Here is a 16,304-nt window from a genome sequence, read left to right on the forward strand (position 1 = left end):
GTAACGAATGGCTTTTTCCATGCCTGATCTGATGTAATCTTTACATCAGGGGTGAGGACTGGTGTCACCTCCCATTTTACAGATGAGGAAACAGAGGCACTAAGAAGCAATGGGACTTGCTCGAGGTCCCACAGCTGCAAGTGGCAGAGTGAAATTGGAACGCAGGACCATCTGATTGCAAAGCCTGTTTCCTCCCTCCCTGTTCTGGGTGACGTGACAACGATGTTGACAATAACAACAGTAATCCGTCCACTTCTGGGGGCTGAACCCTTATCTTCAGGTCCTGGGCACCAACACCTCCCTCCCGCCACACCAGGGTACTTGCTCATTTATACAGACCATCTGATTTGTATGCGTTTCATTATCTGCCCCTCCCTCCGCACTCTCCCCATGCTCCCACTTGCTCCAAGCTTCCAGCTGGCTGGGTAGACCACCACTCTGTCCCGGATGTCTGCAATAAGGGTGCCTGGCAGGAGGGAGGCTCCGCTTTCTCAGAAATGGGAGACTCAAGGGGGAGGCAGATCTGGGCATGAGATCTCTGGTCCTCCCCCCAACGCCCCCCTACCTCCGAGTTTCCTACATGGAGTTGGGCCAGCTGGGTTCAGTTTTCTGATCCATAAAGTTGTGAAGTGACATCCATGGGTAATTCCATGTACCCCTCTGCCTCTATGAGCCACGCTTCCCCTGAGAATAGACAGACTCAGGTGCAACATTTACCATTTATTTCCAAGACCCGTGGTCAGGGAGCCCAGGGCTTCAGACAAAGTCTGGTCCTCATCCCAAGATGTATTCGTCTTGACTGGGAGGAGCCTTAGGCTGCGTGTGTGTGTGTGTGTGTGTGTGTGTGTGTGTGTGTGTGTGTGTGTGTGTGTGATGGGTGTGACCGTGATGCAGCATGTGGAAGTCCGATGTGATGATCATGGCATCCCATGTGTCACACTTGATGTGACTATATGGCCCCTGCGGGTGACTGTGGTTGTGATGATGACTTGTGCATGGCTGTGTCACGTGTGGTTGTCACACAATGTCTGTGACTGAATGTGACGCTATGACTAGTGTGTAGTTGTGCGAGAATCTGATGCTTTGTGTGTAAGAGTTAGTTGTGAAAGCGACTGTGAAGCTGTGTGATTCTCTGTGATGCTGTAGGTGTGTCTGCATTCTCTCTCCTGCCTCCTCCCGCCTTCCTTCCTGCCCTCCCTTCTTTCTTTCTCTCTGCAAGCGTTTTCCAAGGGACTGCCATGTGCCAGGCCCTGACCTGGGTGCTGAAACACAGCTAGGATGTCCTAGTGGGATGTGAGCGCTCGACAGGGCTGGGATCCAGCCAGCCAGTGGGTGATGCGCTGGTAGCCAAGAAACCAGTCACCACGGGAGTAATTACACCAAGGAAAATGCAAATGCAAACACTACAAAGCCTCTTCCCTCCAGGGAGAGCGGGTTATCAAACCGTTTCGGGCACATGGCCTATATCGGCTGTGCCGGAGTCTCAGAGTAACCTTACTCAGCCAGCAGGAGGTGGGGCTACGCAGCCGTGGGAGGAACTTGAATGTGTGACTATGGCCGTGGGTGGGCCTGGGCCGGGCAGTCCACATGGATAAGTCCTGATGATGACTCTCTCCCTGCAACCGCCCACACGCATGAGAGTGGGGGATGGTGAGGCTTCCTGTCTTCAGCCAAGTCCCTGGACCCCCAAGTCCCACTCTTCTCTGAATCAAAAACATAAATACCCACCCCTCACCCCTTCTTCCTGAATATCAGGCAGATCACCTTCCCCCGCATTGGGGGCCTCCAGACCCCCCAAGTCTCTGGGTCTTTGTCTTCAGTATCGTCGTGGCAGGGTCTGCAGTGTTTCCTTTGGTGCCTGCAGGGTCTTCAACCTTCAGGGGTGGCTGGGTTCTCGGCCCCTGGAGGTGCCCGCTGAGCTCTTGGCTTGTTGAGTTTTGGGTTCCCCAGAGCACCGTCTGAGGTCACACTGCCTGTCAGACCCCTGTTCAGTCCACGGTCACTCCTTCCTTCACACCATGAAAGCCCCAAAGTAGGAGCGGGTGCCATCGCGGAGTCGGACCAGGCGCTCGTCGGGCACACGGACCACCACCTCCTCGCCTTCGTCCAGGTGCACCACGCCCCCCAGGAAGCTGCTGTCCCACCAGACACGGGGGTTGGTTGCTCGCCCACAGGGGGACCGCCGGCTGACCAGCAGCTCCAGCTCCTCGGGGTAGCGGGGCGTGCGCTTGTAGAGGCCGTGCGTGATGGGCAGGCCGCTGCTCAGCCCCTGCGGGCAGCCCACGCCTCCGAGCTGCACCTTGGAGTAGATGTAATAGTAACCAGCCCGGGCGATCACCAGGGAGCCCTCGCGGTAGCTGAGGCCCCTCAAGAAGGCCAAGCCCAGCTTTGTCTCCCAGAGCAGCGGACCCCCGCTGCCTGTCAGGCTGGAGTTGGCTCCTGGGGATGGAGACAGAAGGGGCGGGTCAGCACGTGTCCCTCTCTGGGTGAGAGAGGGTGACAACCGTCCCCCCCTCCACCGTTTTAGGCCACTGAAGAACTTTATACGTATTAGCTCACTTTATCCTCACTTTACAGGTGGGAAAATAGAGGCACCCAGAGGCCAAGTCACTTGCTTCTTATACATCTTAACTCATTTTGTCTCCCCTCTCCCACAGGTGGGGAAATTTAGGCACGGATCAATTAAGTGACTGGCCAAAAGCATTGACACTTGTGAGTGGCAGAACCAAGGAACAGAGACAGACGGAACACACCCTGGTCCAGAAGCCTTATAATCTCCGTGTTCTTCAGTCTCTCTCTCAGTGAGATGGAGATATGAATCGTGCCTCCTTAGGATGTAATGAATGAGCATGTACAGAGGGTATTCCAGCGCACGTGACCTGGTGAGCACCAGGTAAGCGTTTATTCACTAAGGGAGATGGGAAATGCACGGGCATAGGCAGTGCCTGTGCTCTGGGCAGTGCTGGGAATAAATAGTGATGGACGCGTGGATGGATGAATGCTCTGACATGTTGGCCGTCTGTCTGGTCTCCCCAGGACACCCTGCCCCCCTCCCCACGCCAGGACCCAGGGTCCCCCTCACCTGTAAGGTGTGCGGCTGGGTTGGCCTGGTGGGACCTCCGCTCTGAAGAGAGAGGGTGAGAGGTTAGCGGTGAAGGCAGGGGGGGTGAGGGCCGGCCCACTGAGGGGTCATCTAGTCTACCTCCTGGTGTCAACCCCACCCTTTCCGGAGTGGCCCAGACTTCTGCTTCTCGGGCCTGGGGGAGGGGCACCTGCCGGGCTCAGACCAGTTGTGTAAATACACTGGGCAATGGGCAGAGGGGGCGGGGGCAGTGTGGGAACCATCCCGCCCGCCCTCCCTGGGGCCCGGTACCCTGACTCACCTTGTGTCAGCTGCTTCCAGGATTCTGCATCTCCGTCCTGAAAAGGCAGAGGAACCCAGGTGAGGACCTGTGGGGCCCACGCACTGGCATCCTCAGACTCACGGCTGTGGGACACACGCAGACCATGGGCACAGACACCACCCAGGGCCAAGTGCACACCCCTGCCCCACCCAGCAGCCTCAGGTTTCCCCTCTGTAAATAGACATAGGGATGGTGGTTTTTTAGGATTCAGCGACTTCACGGGTGGACAGCGTGTGCCAGTGCCTGGGCACATGGTAAGCACTATGTAAGCGTTTATCAAATAAGTCATATTACAGATACGTTGATCTGGATGGCAGGACACGTGGACATCAATGCCAACAAGCGGATATGGACATGGGATGTCGAGCACAGACCCGGACCCTTGTGTGACACACTGACAAGGCACGTGTGGACACGTGAGCTCAGATACACAGGCACATGGTTTATGGGTCCACGTGGGTCTGTGCGCAATGCCAGTGCGTGGGCCACAGACAGGCCAGCACGTGGCCACGTGGGCACATGGACACGGATGCGCGACGGCAGCATGGGTTCACGTGAAGGACGTGTGCACGAGGCCATCAGATACAGTCACGAGGAGAAGTGACCCGGAGACACAGGACACAAAAGGCCAAGACCACGTGGCTGTGGTGTCAGACACAGAGATACAGACAGATACATCCACAGCCAACAGCGAACTGATGCGGAGAGAGATTCTCAGACTCGGATCGAGTGGATAGATTAGTGACAGTCCCCACAGTGGGGATCCAGGCATGGCTAATAATGATCAACAATGTCGGAATGTCAGTGCTGGGGATTCCAGACAACAAGACTCTAGTATGAACATAACACTTGCTATAAGAGACTAATATTATGTGGGGCCACCACTAGAAGAAATGGTCCTTATAGCACATCACAGAGGTGTTTCGCTAGAGCCGCAAGCGATCATATTGCAAAATAAATGTGCCCGATCAGCATGCCGTACACCTTAACTGACAGAATGTCACAGGCCCTTTATATCTGGATTTTAAAAAATATCGGTTTTGATTCATTGAACACCTGCCCTGGGCAACCACCCCCAGGCACACGCACACAGTATCGTATTTCATTCCCTGGGAGCTGGGCACTCTTATTACCACGCCCATTTTACAGATGAGGAAACTGAGTTTCAGGGAGGAGAACTGACTTGCCCCGGGCTGCTCTTGGTCCGTCTCCTGTCCTGCACACACACGCACAGAGAGATGCCCAGTGATACAGGAGGCCCACCTGCCACGAGCCCCGAGGCCCCACTCACCAGCAGGGGGGTGACCATGGCCCGTAGGCGCAAGTGCAGCTGAAGCAGGAACCAGCCCTGGACGGCCAGCCCAGCCGCCAGCAGCAGCAGGAGGAGGCCCAGGCCCAGCTGGGCCGCACTGCAGGGCCGTCTCCGGCGCCTGCGCCCCAGCCTCGTGAATGGGATGTCTGTCTGTCCGTCCACCGTGAACACTGAAGGTCGCACAACTGTCTCCTCCATGCCTGAGCAGATGAGGTCCCGAGACACCCCGGGGGCTGGGCTAGCACGGCTGGGTCCTTGAGGGCAGGGAGGAAACCACAATTGCCCAATGCTCCTGGGCTTTGCACGCTGCAGACAGGCACCCGTGGGTCCCGGGGCTGCCTTTAGAGCAGGGGTTCAGCCCCTCCCCTTTCCCCACTGGCCCTCCTCTTCTTCCTGTCCCCCACCCCCAGGCTGGCCCCATCTCACTCTCACTCATGCAGCCTCTCACACTTTCCAGGGGCATCTGAAGATATGACTCAGGTAAGGATGGAGCGGGGAGGCCCCAGCTTTTCCCTGTGGCTGCTTCATTGACTCTGTTACCAAATATTTGTAGATCTTCTCCTGCATGCCAGACACTGTTCTAGGTTTGAGGGCACAGCTGTGAACAAGAGAGACAAAAGTCCTTGGTCTTATGGAGCTCCTACTCCAGTGGGGTGAGAGACAAAGAGCCTGGTAAATAAGAAAATACTATACAGTGTGTTAGATGGTAGTAAGAGCAGTGGGAAATACGAGAGTGGTGTGTGTGTGTGTGTGTGTGTGTGTGTGTGTGTGTGTGTGTGTGCAGGTGTGTACATGCAGGTGCATGCGTGGTGTGTGTGAGTGTGTGTGCATGTGTGCATGCATGCATGCAAGTTTTAATGGTAACTCAGAGTCAGGTGCTAGAATCATTGGTCACGAGGTTAACTAAGACCGAGGCCTGGGGGTCATCCTGAGGGTACCCTGAATTGGCCTAAATAGCCCTTTCTTTTCTTGTCCCTCACATCCCACGCATCAGCAAGCCCTGGTGATTCAGTCTCCAAGCCAGATCTCAACCCAGCCACCTGTGGACATACCCACCGCCACCACCTTCACCAAGTGCCCTCACCAGAACCTGACCAAGCTGGCCCCTTCCCCTCAGACCCCCAGCCTCCAGAACTGTGAGAAATAAATGTCTGTTGTTTAAGGCTCCCCCCGCCCACCCTGTGTAGGTTGTCTTGTTACAGCGGCTCGACCAGCCATTTCTGGCTCAGACTCATAGTGGTTTCCAGTACGATGGTCTCTTCCCCTCTTGCCACCTCATAATTCGTTCTCTGCCCTCTACCTAGTGTGAGCTTGCGTATTTTATTTTGTTTTGTTTTGTTTTGTTTTGTTTTGTGGAGGCGAAATTCATGTAACATAAAACTAACCATTTTAAGGTGAGCAACTCAGTGGCATTTAGGATATTTACACTATCTATCTAGTTCCCAGATGTCTTCAGTGCCTCGAAAGGTAAGCCCCTTCCCATAAAGCATCCACTCCTCATCCCCCAGGCTTCCCAGCCCCTGGCAACCACTCATCAGCTTTCCTGCTCCATGGAGTCACCTGTTTGAGACGTGCCAGATATTTCATTAAAGTGGAAACATGCAATATGTGGTCTTTTGTGTCTGGCTTCTTTCACTGGACGTAATGCTTTCAAGTTTCATCCACGCTGTAGTGTGTGCCCACACTCCCTTCCATGTTAGGGCTGAGGGATGTTCCAGTGTACGGATGCATCACATTGTGCTTGTCCATTCATGCATGGAGGGATGTTCCAGTTTCCACCCTTTGGCTACCATGCAGAGTGCTGCGATGAGCATGGGTGCACATGTATTTGTCTGGGTACCAGTTCCAAGTCTTTGGGTATCTAGCTAGGATTGGAACTGCGGTCATTGGCTTTTTAAACACATATGCCAAACTTCATCTCTCCCCTGCTTAAAATCTTGTAATGGCTTCCCATCGAGCATACAGGGGGTTAACTAATTATGCCCTGTGGGCCAAATCCAGCCATCCCTTCTGTCTGCACAGGAACAACTCTCCAGAGAAAGCACTTCAGCGAGCTGCAGATGCCCACCAGGGGTGTCCTCCTCTGCCTGATGCCCACTCTGCTCCCCGTGTCCACCTCCCTGACCAACAGCCAGCACCTCACCACCTTCCATGGCCCGTGCTGTCAAGGAGAGAATCCCAAGCAGACTCTGTGCTGAGCGTGGAGCCCAATGTGGGGCTTGGTCTCATGACCCTGACATCATGACCGGAGCTGAAATCAAGAGTTGGATGCTTAACCGACTGAGCCACCCAGGCACCCCTCTCTATCTATTCTTTTTTCTTTCTTTCTATCATCTATCTATCTATCTATCTATCTATCTATCTATCTATCTATCTATCTATCATCTATCATCTATCTATCATTATCATCTTTGTGTCTACACACACACAATTTATTTTAAGGAATTGGCTCTTGTTTTTCGTTTTGTTCTGTTTTGTTTTTAAGTAGGCTCCACACCCAACGTGGGGCTGGAACTCATGGCTCTGAGATCAACAGTCGCATGGTCTACTGACTGAGCCAGCTGGGCACCCCAGGAATTGACTCATGTGACTGTGGGGTTTAGCAAGTCAAAAATCCACAGAACAAGCCAGCAGGCTGAAGATTCAGTTAAGAGTTGATGCCACAGTCTTGAGTCTAAAGGCTAGAAACTCAGGCAGAATTTCTATGCCGGTATCTTGAATTCCTTCTTCCTCAGGAAACCTCATTTTTTCTCTGCCGCCCTTCAACTGATTGGATAAGGCCCACCCACGTTATCAGGCGTAGCCTGGAAGTCAATTGATTGTAGGTGTGAATCACATCTTAAAAATACCTACCTAACAACATTTACACTGGTGTTTGACTAAACCATGCCCTAGCTAGGTTGACCCAGAAAATGGTTATTATTGGATCTAAATGACTATACTGGGGGCCCCACAGTAGGCAACGTTGCTCACATTGCCCTGTTCTCCTTTCCTCTTCGGATATCCTCACTGTCTGAAATCAACTCCATGCTGTCCTTAGAATGTCAGTTTCAAAGACCCTGTCTGTGCTGCTCATGGTTGGGAACCACAGGTGCTCCATCAAAACAACACCCCAGGTGCTAAAGAAAGGAAGAAAAGGAATCCCAGGGCAGAAGAAAGGGGAAATCAGCAAGAAAAGAAATAAGAAGAAAGACATCAAGGTGTGTGGGCAGGTCGGCTGGGACACCTAGTGAGTGATGAGGATTTTTTGAGTCTCCCCCAGACAGAGGTCCCTGCCAGTCAGGAGCTGGAGGGGGAGTTTGCTGGCTGTGAGTCTATTTCCCCCGTATTCCTGGAATCAGGAGGTGGGGTTTACAGGACCTGGGGGTCTTAAGGGAAAGGGGCTGAGAAGGGGCGACTGCGAAGCTCAGGGCTTTTCCGGTGATCACCACATCAAGAGCCGGGAATGGATCCCACCCTCAAGAGTCCTAGCGGCGCAATTAATCAGAAGAGGCATCTAGGACCCCAGTTCCCCTCGGCGGCCAGTGAACCCATTTGCCTGTGGCTACTGCCTTCCACGCAGCTCTGGGGATGCTGTGACCACGATGCCCCCGCACCTCCCCCCTTGACCGCTGACTCAGACCTTCCCTTTCGTTCGTTCGCTTGCTCACTCACCCGGAGCTCCCGCGGAAACGGCGCCTGGCCTGCCCCCTACCGCCCCCTCCTGGGCACCGCCGCCGCAAGCGGGATGCAGGCGAGGTAGCAAACGGAGTTGTGCGTGAGTGAGCCGCAGGTGAGGGGCAAAAACGGATGAAGGTGAGAACAGGTGAGGATGCAGGTGGGGAAGCAGGTGGAAAGAAAGATAGGGGAGCATATGGGTAAGAGAGTTGGTAAAGATACAGGCAAGCCTGCGGTTGGAGATGTAGGCGTGGGCCAGGCGAGAATGCCCAAAATGCAGGTGCATACAATCCAGGGCGTAGGTGGGACAGCAGGTAAAGATTCCGATGACAGTATTGGTAAGAATGCAGGTGAGGATGCAGTCAGGGGGCAGGTAAGCAAGGGGTGAAAGGGCAGTGAGTTGCTGGTGAGAATCCACAGAAGGTTGAGGCTGAGGAGCAGGGGAGATGCAGGTGCAGGTGAGGCGGGCGCTGCAGGTGGACTGCAGGAGGGAAGCAAGCGGGAACCAGGTGTGGCTTCAGGATGGAGCCGAGTTGCTGGTGAGGCGCGGGGGCGGGGGGGCAGGGGGGATCCCAGCTTCCTCTTTCCCTCTCAAAGACCTTCCCACATGGGGAGACACATGGCATACAACTGCGGCTTTATTGTGGGGACCGTGGGGAGGGGTCAGTTGGGACAGCCAAAGACGATCATGTCCTCAGCGAAGCTGGCCAAGTGTTGGCACTGTTTCTGATTCTCCTCATCCTGGCATTCTTCGGCCTGAGGCCAGAGCTCCACCCATGTGTCCTTCCCGATGATGTAGCTGATGCTGCGGGGAGGGGGAACGGGGGGAGTCAGGAAAGTCAGGGGCAGGGCCGGGGAAGGGCAGGCAGGGGTGACCCTGGGCAGGCACCGGGCTGGCACTCACTTGGGTTTCTCTCCCCACAGGTCAGAGGAGATGCCCCACATTAGGTAGTATTTCCCCTCCTGCAGCTTCAGGGCTTCTCTGCACTTGATGTGGCTGATGAACCTGCGCTCCTGGGCAACCCGCACCTCATCGGAGCCTGGAGGGGAGGCCAAGCGGAGCTGAGCCGGAAGGCGGTGGGAGGGAACCCGGAAGAAGGGGGCAGGAAGGCAGAAGACAAAGTGCAGGGCTGACCTGATTTGATGATCTGCTCGATGACCATGATGTATTCGTCAAAGTCGTCTGAGGGCTCCTTCCTGAGGAGCCTGGTCTTGTACACTGCGGGGGGGGGGGGGGGCCATGGGGGTCAGCCTCCCCTGCAAGTGCACCTGGGCACATGGCACTGCTCCTCCCACCCCTGCCCAAGCAGACACACGCAGGATCGCAGCCAGGCCTGCGACAGTCCCTGCCCCCCAGCAACCCTCCCGCCACACACGATCCTACACACAGCCACCCGCGACTACAGTCAGAGGCACAACCACGCCTATTCCCGTCCACAGTCACCCACAACCACTGTCTCATATCTCCCTGGCTCAGCACAACTACAACCTCGCAGTCACACACACCACCCGGCATACGACCACATCCACTTGGATCCTTGCACACACCCAGCCCGTTCATTACCATGGTTCCCATGCAATCATGGCCCCTCACAGCACATTTACACACACATACATTGCCCGCACCTGCAGCCACACATGCACCACAGCTACACCCACACGGTTGCTCACACACGCTCCCCTGTGCGTGAACCCACTTACCGTAGTCTACGCCGGGCTCACAGGCCTTGTCCAGCCGGTACTCCTGGGTGACCTTGTCCACCTGGTGCATGAAGCAGTTCTCTGTGGGGTGGATGAGTAGGGGGCATGGTTATAGCCCACGTCTCATCCAGGGCCCCCCACTCCTGGGCCTGTCCCTCTGGATGTGGGCTTTCAGAGCCCCTTGGGTCCCCCCCCCATGGAAGGAGGGTCACGTGGGTGTGGCCACCCCTTCCCCGCCCCTTTGCGCCCACCCTCAGCGCAGCGGCACATGTCCTTGTGGCAGAGCTTGCTCAGCAACCCGTCTTCCTTCTCTGGGTGGTAGAACCGGACGCAATTCTCATCTGTGGGCAGAGTGGTGTGGAATGGTCAGAGGGCTAGGGCCTTCAGCCCAGAGAGCTGGGGGGGCTCGGATTCCCAACTCCAGTCCCTCAGACCTGGAGATGGCAAGTCCCCAACCCTGGGACCCTCAGACCCCCACCTTTCAGATCCCTGGGACCCTCAAACCCCAGCTCCTAGGTCGGCTGCTCACCCAGGTTGTAATAGGAGTACACCTTGACCGATCCAGGCTGGATTAACCCCACACTAAAGTACTGGTGCACTTTGAAGGACAGACAGTCCTCGTGCTTATGCGAGATCTGTGGGGAAGGAGGAAGCCGGTCAGTGGGACGACATGGAAGGGAGCCTAGCACGGGTACTGGGGGTTGGGGAAAATGAAGGATCAAGGTGGCATATGGGTGGGGGGGGTGGGGGGCAGGAAGCTCTGCCAAAAGATTTGTGAGCACTTCAGCGAATCCATGTTCTGTTTCTCCAAGGCTCGGAGCTAAGATTACACTCACCAGGTTCCTTCCTTCACAAGTGTGGCCATGTGATTGGGTTCTGGCCAACGGACTGCTATCTATGTCCATAAAAACATCCCGTGGTTAACGATCCTAAATTGTATATTTACAAGTGGCTCGGACGACTGGCGGCCCAGTTGGTTAAGCGTCTGCCTTCTGCTCGGGTCATGATCTCAGGGGCCTGGGATCGAGCCCCACATTGGGCTCCCTGCTCAGCGGGAACCTTGCTTCTCCCTCTCCTCCCCACTTGTGCTCCCTCTCGCTATCTCTGTCTCTCTCTTTCAAATAAATAAATGACATCTTTAAAAAAAAAACCTATGTGAGATAATGGACGTGTTAAGGAACTTGATTATGGTGATCATTTCCCAATATATGCATACATCGAATCATTACATTATACACCTTACACTTACACAATGTTAGGTCAGTTACATCTCATTAAAGCTGAAAAAATAAAGAAAGAGAGAGAGAAAAAAAGAAATACATAAACATATGTATGTGTATGTGATAGGTGTATTTGGAGGAAAAGGCTGACAGTGAATTTGGGTAGAAATATGGAACTGTGTTCTACTGCTCTGCAATTTCCCTGTAAGGTTTGAGATTATATAAAAATTTAAACGTACAAAAATTAAATGTTGACAAGAAAATGTCAGTGCTCATCTCCTGCACAATCCTCTTTTCTTCTAGAAAGAATGGGCCCAGCAAACGACTCTAAGAGCCTAGGGACTGGAGCCCCAAGATAGAAGGCACGTGGATCCCTGAGTGACTGTGTGGAGCAGAAGACCCTTTCCTTAACCTCCCACACCAACTGGACTTGGCATGAGTGAGAAACACAAGTGTCCTGCATTGGGATCCCCATATATTCTTGGGCGTTTTATTATAGTAGCTAGTGTTACTTATGCTGACTAATATGGGGTGAGGGGCATGGGACTTAGCAGGAAGAATATGAGGAAAGCAAAGCGGGAAGACATAAGCAGGGGAGAGGAGGAGACTCAAGTCAGGTTGGAGATGAAAACAGTGAGAGGTCAGATGGAGAGTTAAGAAGGAGGGAGAGAAATGCCAGGGGATGGGGAGCAGGGGAAATCCGTGTTCACCACTGAGCACCTGATTTTTTTTTTTAAAGATTTTATTTATTTATTTGAGAGAGAGAGAATGAGAGATAGAGAGCACGGGAGGGAGGGAAGAGGGTCAGAGGGAGAAGCAGACTCCCCGCTGAGCAGGGAGCCCGATGCGGGACTCGATCCTGGGACTCCAGGATCATGACCTGAGCCGAACGCAGTCGTTTAACCAACTCAGCCACCCAGGTCCCCGTGAGCACCTGATTTTTTAAACCAAAGTAGCTCTTTTCAGTGGTTGTTTAAGACTCTGACGGGAAGAAGTTGGAGGAAGCAAGAATAAACTGAGGTTGGAACATGAGTGGTCAGAAGGTAGGGATGACCTGGGTAGACCACCTTGTTCCACATGCCCCTTCCTCCACCACCCAAGAGCAGGGACCCCATCTCTCCTAGCCTGGGCCTGGCCTGACCCAGAGGAAGGCCAGCCAGGTAGAGGTCAGGTCCCCATTGGAAGCCTTACCTTGTCCAGGTAGATGATGAGGGTGTTCTTATTGGAGAAGGCCTTGTTCAGCTCGTACTTAGAGATGTATTTCTCGACACCATTGTTCAACTGGGGAAGGGTAGGACTTGTGAAAATCCTCCTTAGTCTTCTTCCAGACCCCATGGTTCTTCCCACTGATCCCGGCCCCCAAACCCGCAAGCCCTTCATACCTCATTGAGGTCACTAAGGTCAGGAGAAAAGCCAGTCATCATGGATATATCCAGTATTGACATGGTAGCATCCTGGTTTCCCAGGTACCTGAATGGGGCAGAGAAAGGGCAGTTGGGTCCCAGGGTGGGGTCAGCCCCGGGGGTCAGTTCCTGGACAAGGGGGTCTGATCAGAGACTGAGGTTCCTGGTTCCCACATAGCAGCACAGCGGGATATTAGATTTTAGGAAACATTCCCCAAAGGGAATAATGGAAAGGCAGTATAATGGTCAAGGAGATTAATAGCTCAGGCTCTAGAGCCCAGTTGCATGGGTTCAAATCCCAGCTCTATATGACATCTGATGGGTCACTTGACCTCTCCATGCCTCAGTTCTTCTAGAAAATAAAGGCAAGAAAATGTTACCACGGTCTAGCTCAATAATACCGGGGTATAGTAATCACAATTGCATAAAGTACAAATCTTGGTTCTAGCTCTTCAGCCCACCAATCACTGCGCAAATAACAGATGCACATCACAGTCAATGACCAATCACGTCACTTCTTCCAAAAGTTTGTAGGTGCCGGATCATTGAGCAGCCATTATGCAGTTCATGCACTGATAGTAAGGCGTGTGGTTGTGTTAATTCCTTATCTCCCAGTGGATCAACCCACCTGACGTTTTGTAAAAATGAGTCATTGAAAGAGGGAACTAGCCAACAAAGATGAAAGCGCGGCAGAGAAATGAAGACTGGTAACGCTGGAAGTAAAATTTGAATAGCACATAAATGGAGTTAGAGAATAAATGGCAGGCTGTGGGAATGTTACCCCTGCTGCCATTTGAGAGGCTGGCTACGCAGCGGGAGGAGCCTGGGGAAGGTGAGCCCATCAACATAAACGAGGAGAATGGCTGTGACCAAAGGATGCAGCTGTCCCAGGGGAAATGACACCGGCAGAGACACTGCCGAAACTCTTGGGTATCTCGTGACATTGGCCGCTCAAAGGATTAAGTGTTGGAGGCTGACCTAACTCAGAAGGGAATGTGACAATTCACTATGTCATAAGAAAGATGCCTGCTTTATCCATATCCTCAGTTATACAAAGAGGAGGAAGGAGGCGCTTTCGAACCACAGTACTTTCAATGAGTGTTTTACAAGGGAGGAAAAAATCACTTGCATCTCAACGTTTTGATGTTTTCCTTTACAGCATACTAAACAAATACTCGTTGTACTGTCGTTTTCATTTCTCTATACCTTTATAACTGGCGTATGAGAGTTTCTGATGTTGTGATAAAACACTTTAAAGGTCATGGAACAATTGTAACTTCCCCGACTGATTGTTGAGATTGTTCGCACAGCCTCAGCCTACGTGTCCACTACTAGTCTCGGACTTAGCCATGCACAGTGAGGACTCTGCTTATGGCATCTACCTCCTGGCGGGACTTAAGACAATACCAGATGCACAATGCACTCTTGGAAAGGATTAGGTACCACAAATATTATTTGTGAGAAGTCTTGTTATAGACGGAGGAATGGCTAAGATGACCCCCCAGTGAGCCATCATCACTTACCTGGTACAGATGTTAAGGATCATGGTGCTCTTGGCGTCCTGAGGCCTCTTGACTAGAAACACAGAAGACAGAAAAATGGGAGGGGGGTCCCGGGGTCCGAATTCAGGAGGGAGGCAGACATTAGAATGGGGTTGGGGGAAGGGTAACAGGTAGGGTCTTTACTCCCTTTACCATCTTCAAGGGCTCGTTGAATGTCAACCCTGAGGTCAAACTTCTGGCAGGAGGCTTGGTTTTTGAGCTTGGCATAGTACATTGTCACCACCTGGTGAAATAGTGGGGGTGATGAAGTGTCAGCCCACTTGAATTGAGAAGGAGAGGGTCCCTCTGGGGCAGAGGGGTGAGAGAAAGTGGTGGGCCAAGCAGGTGTGTGTTTCTGTTCCTTACCGACAAGGTGCCTTCGCCTTTTCCTTTAGCTATTACTTCGAAATTCTCATTTTTCTTGGTCTGCAGGGAGAGAGAAGTGAGGATGTTGGGAACCAAGCCTTCTCCCAGCTGCAACAATCATCTGCTCCCTCTCCTGCCTCTGGCAAGCCCTGGCTGGTGTGGAGGGTGACAGCAAGGAGGGTTTGGCTAGGCAGCTGTACCTCTTCTGACCGCAGGAGGCTAGCAGATTCCCAGAGGATGAGGTGCTTGATGACAGAGTTTCGGCTGGGCAGTTTGATGGACACCTCCAGGTTCAGGTCCTTGTGGTGAGGGACATCCTTCTGGTATTGGGCCAAGGCTTGGAATACCAAGAAGGTGGCCTAGAACCCATGAGAGAGGAAGAGACTCAGATCAGAGGGAGGGGGCACTGAGACTGTAGCCTAGGAAACTCCCCCTGCCCCCCAGAGAGGGTAAGGATGAGATTGGGGGTTGTTAGGCACCAAGGACATGCTCTAGATTCTCCAAGGGACAGAGGCTTCGACCAGAGTTTGGAGACAATAAGAACATGTCTAGAATCCATCAGAAATTGTAGGTGTAAGACTGAGGTTGTAGCGACACTGAGGATGTGGCCCAGATTCATCCAGAGGAGAGTCTAAGACAAGAGTTTGGAGTCACTGAGAATGTGTTTAGAACCCACTTGTGAAAAAAGAATGAAGTTGGAGCCTGGGGTCACTGAACATATGATCTAGAATCCAAGAGGGATACTGAGAATATGACTGACAGCTCGCCAGAAGGAAAGGGGGTCAAATTGGAGTCTGAGGTTTTTGAAACCATGGCCTAGAACCCACCAGGAAGAGAAAGGCTGGGAGCCTGGTGGAGCTGAGAACCTGGTCTAGAACCCGCAGGAAGACGAGCTAGCATGGAGCCTGGTGGAGCTGAGAACCTGGTCTAGAACCCGCAGGAAGACGAGCTAGCATGGAGCCTGGCGGAGCTGAGAACCTGGTCTAGAACCCGCAGGAAGACGAGCTAGCATGGAGCCTGGCGGAGCTGAGAACCTGGTCTAGAACCCGCAGGAAGACGAGCTAGCATGGAGCCTGGCGGAGCTGAGAACCTGGTCTAGAACCCGCAGGAAGACGAGCTAGCATGGAGCCTGGCGGAGCTGAGAACCTGGTCTAGAACCCGCAGGAAGACGAGCTAGCATGGAGCCTGGTGGAGCTGAGAACCTGGTCTAGAACCCGCAGGAAGACGAGCTAGCATGGAGCCTGGTGGAGCTGAGAACCTGGTCTAGAACCCGCAGGAAGACGAGCTAGCATGGAGCCTGGCGGAGCTGAGAACCTGGTCTAGATACCAGGAGGCTCAGAACATAGCTTGGGGCATTGAGAATGTAGTCTAGAACCCACAGGTGGGTTCACAACTGAAAAAGCCCGATCTCTCAAATCCACTCCAGCCACTCTGGCTTGTGGGACAGAAGGACAGCCCCTCTTGGTCTCAGCGACTTCTCTGGGAGGTCGGAGGAGGTAGGCATGCAGGGTCCTGGGGGATATGGGGTCACTTACCTGGGTGGAGCCATAGCCACCCCCGTAGTATCTCTGCTCATTGAGCCAGCGCACGACAGGAGGTACAGAGTCAAAGTCTTTGAGCAGCAGCAGGGCCAAGAGGGCGTAGGATGTGGCTTCCACACTGTAGAGCTTCTGGCCAGGTTCCTCCCAGCGCTCCCTGCC

General features: G+C 53.3%; 2 protein-coding genes across 2 annotated transcripts in view; both read right to left on the minus strand.

Moving 5' to 3' along the window:
• Window positions 1-735: 735 nt before the first annotated feature.
• On the minus strand, window positions 736-5,011 carry TNFSF14 (TNF superfamily member 14). The gene is made up of 4 exons (XM_027585756.2): window positions 4,696-5,011; window positions 3,384-3,420; window positions 3,083-3,124; window positions 736-2,439 (listed from the first exon to the last, which is right to left on the minus strand). Exons 1-4 carry the CDS (start codon window positions 4,912-4,914, stop codon window positions 2,012-2,014), a joined length of 726 nt encoding a protein of 241 aa, XP_027441557.1. The 5' UTR covers window positions 4,915-5,011; the 3' UTR covers window positions 736-2,011.
• Window positions 5,012-8,993: 3,982 nt separating this feature from the next.
• The window catches only part of C3 (complement C3), a 33,258-nt gene continuing 25,947 nt past the window's right edge, over window positions 8,994-16,304 (minus strand). Inside the window, exons 29-41 of the mRNA XM_027583973.2 lie at window positions 16,140-16,303; window positions 14,805-14,963; window positions 14,605-14,664; window positions 14,392-14,482; window positions 14,221-14,272; window positions 12,677-12,764; window positions 12,486-12,575; window positions 10,604-10,709; window positions 10,326-10,415; window positions 10,075-10,155; window positions 9,509-9,592; window positions 9,278-9,413; window positions 8,994-9,178 (exon numbers count right to left, since the gene is read on the minus strand). Of these exons, the coding sequence (XP_027439774.1) occupies window positions 9,037-9,178; window positions 9,278-9,413; window positions 9,509-9,592; window positions 10,075-10,155; window positions 10,326-10,415; window positions 10,604-10,709; window positions 12,486-12,575; window positions 12,677-12,764; window positions 14,221-14,272; window positions 14,392-14,482; window positions 14,605-14,664; window positions 14,805-14,963; window positions 16,140-16,303 (1,343 nt within the window). The 3' untranslated portion in view covers window positions 8,994-9,036. The remainder of the gene's footprint in view (window positions 9,179-9,277; window positions 9,414-9,508; window positions 9,593-10,074; window positions 10,156-10,325; window positions 10,416-10,603; window positions 10,710-12,485; window positions 12,576-12,676; window positions 12,765-14,220; window positions 14,273-14,391; window positions 14,483-14,604; window positions 14,665-14,804; window positions 14,964-16,139; window position 16,304) is intronic.

This window comes from Zalophus californianus, chromosome 1 (assembly GCF_009762305.2).
Source record: "Zalophus californianus isolate mZalCal1 chromosome 1, mZalCal1.pri.v2, whole genome shotgun sequence".
Taxonomy (NCBI): domain Eukaryota; kingdom Metazoa; phylum Chordata; class Mammalia; order Carnivora; family Otariidae; genus Zalophus; species Zalophus californianus.